Here is a 6,071-nt window from a genome sequence, read left to right as displayed (position 1 = left end):
GTTGATTTGTCTACTGCAGCAGCCTACACTCTGTCATCAAACAGAGCCTACTAGAACACAAAACACAGTAAAATTAGCATATTGCTTTCACTGGTTGAGGTGCTACTTTTCTTTTTGTGCCCATTATTTCACTAGACATCTTCACAAATTAGTAGAAAAGAGGCAAAGAGGAGGAAAGGATGTTCTTTGGTCTGATAATAAGACATCAGATGGAAAATGCTGCCACCTAGTGAGTACTTTCAGTTGATATTTCATCTTAACTTTTGATCATAAAAAGCTGAGCAATGCAGACGGTTTATTCATATAGATTTATTTAGATTTTTGTTAAATGAATTTGAAATGCAACAACTGAAATATTGACACCAAATGTGCTCTTGTGACAACAAGTCAGAAATGAAGTTGGATATTTAATAGATTTCAGGTAAATACTCATGGATTTATTTTAAGTACTTATTTTAAACGACTTAGTGCAGGTGCATATGTACACACATATATATTCATTCATATGGGTTTATGCATACATACATTCTGTGTGTATATACTGTATATATATGAACTCTGAACTTGCTTGTTTCCACATGGGCGGTTTCACTTTCACCTCAAGTTGAGGTCCTCTACCGGAGGCCTGGAAGCTTTAAGGTTCTGCTCAGCATCTTAGCTGTTCCTACGACTGCAATATTTTCCACAGAGATCTCTGAGGTTGTTCCTGGGATCTGCTGGAGCCACTCTCCCAGTTTGATGGTCTGCAGCTTGTTGATCACCACAATGTCCGGTTGGTTAGCCATCACCTGTTTGTCAGTCTGTGTCTGGAAGTCCCACAGTATCTTAGCCCTGCCATTCTCCACCACCCTTGATGGAGTCTCCCTCTTTGACTGCGGCACTTCCAGTCCATACTCGGTACAGACTTTCCTGTACACTATTCCAGCCACTTGGTTCCATTTATGCTTTGCCTGCCTTCATTTTAGATCCTACAGTGGCTTATCTTTCAATGATGGTTTCTCAATTCTCCTCTTCCACATTTGCTTTCTGCTGGCTGAGACATTCACTTAGTAGTTCATCCTGACGTACTCCAGGATCTTAGTTGTTTCATCCTATATAGCGCCTGACTAGTCCTCTGCCTCCCTCCTTTCTCTTAGAGTACAGTCTCAGGGTGCTGGGCTTGAAGTGAAATCCTCTGTGCTTTCTGAGGAGCTTTCTCATCTTGATATCAGTGGCTTCTATTTCCTAATTTGGCCAGGCTTACTTTTTAAACCATTGGTAGCTCCTTTATTTTTTAGAGTTTGGGTTGTTACTTAATATTGCACTGCATGCTTCCTTGTAGAAGAGAGCATTTTGCAAAGAAATGGCACTTATGTTTATAAATTGGGCTGGATCTCTTAATGGAAATATCTAAAAGAAACAGCATCAGCGTTGCACATCAAACCTGTGATTCAGACTGCACTTCTTCCCGCAGCCACTTGGTGAGGCTCTTTTAACACGCACCATGGTGCACCAAATGGTTGAAACATTACTTCAGCGACGCAAAACACACTGTTAGGCCAATAGTATTCTACCCAAACAAAGAAAAGCTCATTTTGTTTGATGAAATCTGCAACAAAATCTTAGAGAAGTCGATGATTTCAAAACATGTGTGACAGCGAAACGAGCACTTTGTGCAAAAACTTATGACCCGTGTCGTTCGGTGTTCAATGCAGTGCAAAATTAAATTTATGGCTCAGTCACAAATCTGTCACGGCTGTTGACTTTTATCACTCCAGAATGTATTTACAAAGTGCTGCTTCATCAGTTAATAGCCCTTCTGCTTTAAGCTCATAACGGAAGTAATTTCAGCTCTTGAGAAGAGTTAAAACAAACTTCTGATGTTTAATACAACTTATTTCAGTTATTTGGGATCATTTATGTCCCTTTTATTAGGAACAGTCTGTTTTGCATCAGGTTTTAATGTTCTTGTTTCTATTTCTCAATTAGGCATCTCTTCTGCCCCCCACCCCGAGCTGATGCAGGTACAGATGAAGGCTGACGCGCTAAAAAAGGATGCCGGGAGGAAAAACTGCTTGATCACCACGAGCATTTCCACAAACTGCCGTTGGGAATGTGCTTTCGGTAGCAGAAAAACCATCAGCCGTCTCGAGGCTGAATGAAAGTGTAAGCAAGTGCAAAACTAAACGAGTCAAGGAGAGCAAACAGCCCAAATCAAATACTCTTCATCCCCTTCACGATGAGGAATCTATGCAAAAGGCTTATTCGAAGAAGCATCTACTAACGAGAGGAAATTGGTCCCCTTTAAAGCAAATATCTATCAAGATTTTTTTGCTCAGACGAGTAATTCAGGATATTGAAGAACACTGACTGTTTACTTTTCACTCAAAGAGATTTTAGTGGCAGTTCAAATGAGCTGAGCAATCTTCTCCAGACAGAGAAAAAAATATCTTCTAAAAGTTGTCTGAAGCCATCAAGCACTCGGGGCAAAGGGACTCATCGTGACTCTGTGTCAAGCTGTCGTTCCAACAAAGTTAGGTTCTGTAGATTTATTTATTTTTTTTGTTTTCAAAGTGGGTCAAAGATGTGTATAATCAGAAAAAGTCAGAAGGTTAGCTCGGGTAAAAACACAGCGTTCGCGTCTAATTATGTTCCGTTTTCATTAACGACCACAAGCTTCAGTGCGTGTTTAAAAAATGAAAGCATGCAGAGGGTTCAGTGATGATTAATGAGACCATCCTGTTCCTGCACAAAAACAGGAAGCACAGCCGTTTGGTTTGGGTTTAAATCTTTACTTTTTACACAACAAATAAGAGAAATCAAATAGAAGGCATTGCTCTGTTACAATCCGATCAGCTTAAAAACCCAACATTTGGAAGCTTCAGTTGCTCTTTTCAGCTGTAACTGTTGCTGGAAAATTGCCAAATATTTAAAAAAAAATTTTTTTTGATAATATAGTAAAGATATCAAATCCCAGTCTGCCATATTTACCTTTGTAGGTGCCAACAAAAAAAGCTGGACAAAACTGGCAAATTCTGCCCCAAGAGCAAAGCGGACAGTTCATTTAGAATTAAACCGCTTACAGACCAAACCCAACAGGTTACAAACTTGAGTTTCTTATACATAATCAGTCCTGACACAGCTGTCTGGATACATGCCAGAATCCACCCATTCCCATAAACTAATGGATTGTAAAAACTGTTAGAAATGAAGTTTGATTGTAGTTCGAAGGCAATGTTGCCAAGACAAATAAACTGGTGCTACAGGCACTACAGACATAAAAAAATAACAGCATAAGAAGAATAAAGGCAAAATGTAGATAAATAAATTTCAGGCAGATTGCAAGACAAAAAAAACAAAAAAACAAACAAAGTAGGCCACTGCAAAAAATCAGAAAACCTCAAAGCAGACCTTAACTGGAGAGGCTGAAACAGCTTTTCCGAACAGATTTTTTTTTTCCTTTGAAATACACTCCATTCGTCAACGGCATGTGTCGAGGACCAGAACAACACTTTAAAACCCACAAATTACACAAAATAATCTTTAAAGCATGGTTTTTACCGTGTGAGAAAGCCCGACGGTTTACCCCGAGGCAAATAAACCCAACCAAATTCTGATTGGCAGACTGATTCAGTGTCATGTGGGCAATCAGAACTTCCACCTGCAGAAGAAAAAAAAAAATATATATATTTATAACCACTTGGATATCTTATTTAGCATATAAACCATTAGAAAATTTACTAGTAAAGCATTATTATTTTTTTATTATTTGAAGACAAGTGCAATATTTTACAGCTGATGAGGATGAAAGCTGCTGGTAATAGAAAAGCGAAACGTGATGACAGAAGCTTGGACTTCCCAGCTCAGAAGGCCAGTTGATGCAGATGTATCTATATCTTTTACCAAATGGAAAGAACCACTTTTAATCTGCAAACTTGAAGTGATATCTGTAAAGATTCATGGTCAAAATGGATCCTGTATATAAGGATTTGAAGGCCAAAAAAATTAACATTTTAGAGTTTTTTAAGCTGTAAATGACCTCAGACCACCATACATTTTTTAAAATTTCTCCCTTTTTCATGTTCCTGAACATGAATTTCTTAAAGCTTTAGTAAGAATGTAATAAAAAACTAATCAAAAGCACTTTTTCTCAGGGGTGGGCTAAGGTCTTTTTGAACAGCTCGAAACAGCTGCACCAGAGTGTCCGTCCACAGCTCCCTCTGGTTCTGCTCGGTGATCTGGGCCAGCGTCTGCGAGGTGTAAACCAGAGTCAGCACAGTCCTCTCGAAGTCCTGCCAGCTGAGAGGCTGCCGCCGCCGGGCGAGGTCGGCCGTCAGCCGGCGGATATCGGAGAGCTTCTTCGGCAGGACGTCCTCGCAGATGACTTCCAGCGTCTGAACCGGTCTTAAGGAAGCCAGCTCCTCGTCTGGGATCAGTAGGGCGTGACCCTCGTCCCGGATCTGCATTCCAGCCAGCAGAATCTGCAAGATTGAAGGAAACTCAAAAAGACTTCCCTTCCAGCCACTTTAAATACAGTTGAGATTGATTGGGAATAAACTTTTTACCTAAGTGTGAAATGAGCTGAAGAGATACAACATTAATCAACGAATCTTTCATCAACGTCGGGACGCCTCTGGATAAGCACATTTTTCACATTTCTGCTCGTTAGGCAGCAGCAGTCCACAGTGTTCACAGATGTGTGGTTTGGAAAGGTCTGATGCTCATTCAAAAAAAAATAAATCATTTTCTCCCAAACGAGCACCAGATACAAAACTTTCTAAAGATCCAAACCGACCTCGAAAAGCAAACCGGTATCCTCCTCCGAGTGCTGGAACGTGGGGTTGATCAGCGAATACGCACCTCGCTTTATCCTGTGCGCAGATGGATACAGAGCTGGAACACACGAGAGGAGGAAATTAAATTAGATGAGCTTTGTTGTATTTGAGAAATTAGGCGCCACATTATCCACAGTGGCATGTGCGAGCGTGCGGGCCAGAGGTTGAGTAAACACAGATTCATTACAGCTCAAACGTTATGCGGGTGGCGGAGGATCCGGCTCCAGCTGTGAAGGGAGGGTAATTGCGCTTTAACCTGATCCACCGTTGCTCCGGTTCAAGTGGCAGTAGGTGCCACCGGCTGGGGTGGAAAGCTGCGATTTGCACTCCCAAAGCAGATCAGGAACCCACTGATATGATGGGCCCAATATATGGGTGGAATTAAACAGCTGCCGCTGCCTCATTCCCATGATAAAAGACTGTGTAATCCATTTGAAACTGGGTAAAATCTGCTTTCATGCTGTCACAGAAGCAGAGATTGTTCACCTGCATTTTAACTGTTTATCCATGGCAACAGCAGTCTAAATTACAGCGCCCGTTCAGTGAGGCACCAAGACTGCGTTTCCACCATGATGGACGGCAATTTGCCACGTATTGCCTACAGCTACGGCATGTGCATTCAGCCAGGCGCTAGTACTCGTCGTTGGTCATGTTATTCTTAGGCAAAGGCTAAGGCAAGACCATCAGGCCACACTACTTCAGAGGTTTTTCATCAAAACCCTTATGAGTCAGAGCAGGACACTGGGACCTCGCATTTTAGGATGGAGGCAGTCGGTGGATAGCTAGGCCCAGGCTAGAGTCTGATTCAGGCAGTGTGGAGACCAACACACTGGCAATCCGTCACTGGGGTCAGAGAACACGTTACCCAGGCGATAAGCGGATGATGATGTTTGTTGGATACTGCCTACACCTAGTTGGTGGCTGTCATTGGTTTGCAGACTCTTTCTTTTGCCAGCCTTCACTGTGTCTTCACTCAGGTGGAGCAAACCTCCAGAACCTAGGACCACCGAGAGACCTACCTCCAACCAGGACGGGTTTTGTTCTTTACTGCCCATGCTTTGGATTATATACAGGTGCTGGTCATAAAATTAGAATATCATGAAAAAGTGGATTGATTTCAGTAATTCCATTTAAAAAGTGAAACTTGTATATTATATTCATACATTACATACAAACTCATATATTTCAAATGTTTATTTTGTTTAATTTTGATGATTACAAATGACAACAAATGAAAATCTCAAATTCATCATATCA

The 6,071-nt window shown here is 41.3% G+C and overlaps 1 protein-coding gene across 2 annotated transcripts in view; it reads right to left on the bottom strand.

Annotated features, from left to right (window-relative positions):
- Positions 1 to 2,750: 2,750 nt before the first annotated feature.
- Positions 2,751 to 6,071, bottom strand: part of LOC108233185 (protein FAM180A-like) — a 12,135-nt gene continuing 8,814 nt past the window's right edge. Inside the window, exons 2-3 of one of the 2 annotated variants that reach the window (XM_017411473.3) lie at positions 4,775 to 4,872; positions 2,751 to 4,460 (exon numbers count right to left, since the gene is read on the bottom strand). In XM_017411473.3, the coding sequence (XP_017266962.1) occupies positions 4,110 to 4,460; positions 4,775 to 4,872 (449 nt within the window). In that variant the 3' untranslated portion in view covers positions 2,751 to 4,109. Of the gene's footprint in view, positions 4,461 to 4,544; positions 4,873 to 6,071 lie in introns of both variants that reach the window. The other variant, XR_005234434.1, reaches the window with a different exon arrangement.

Source organism: Kryptolebias marmoratus, linkage group LG18 (genome assembly GCF_001649575.2).
Source record: "Kryptolebias marmoratus isolate JLee-2015 linkage group LG18, ASM164957v2, whole genome shotgun sequence".
In the NCBI taxonomy this organism is placed as follows: Eukaryota; Metazoa; Chordata; class Actinopteri; order Cyprinodontiformes; family Rivulidae; genus Kryptolebias; species Kryptolebias marmoratus.
The sequence above is the reverse complement of the archived record's forward strand: the minus strand, read 5'-3'. Positions and strand labels throughout refer to the sequence as shown.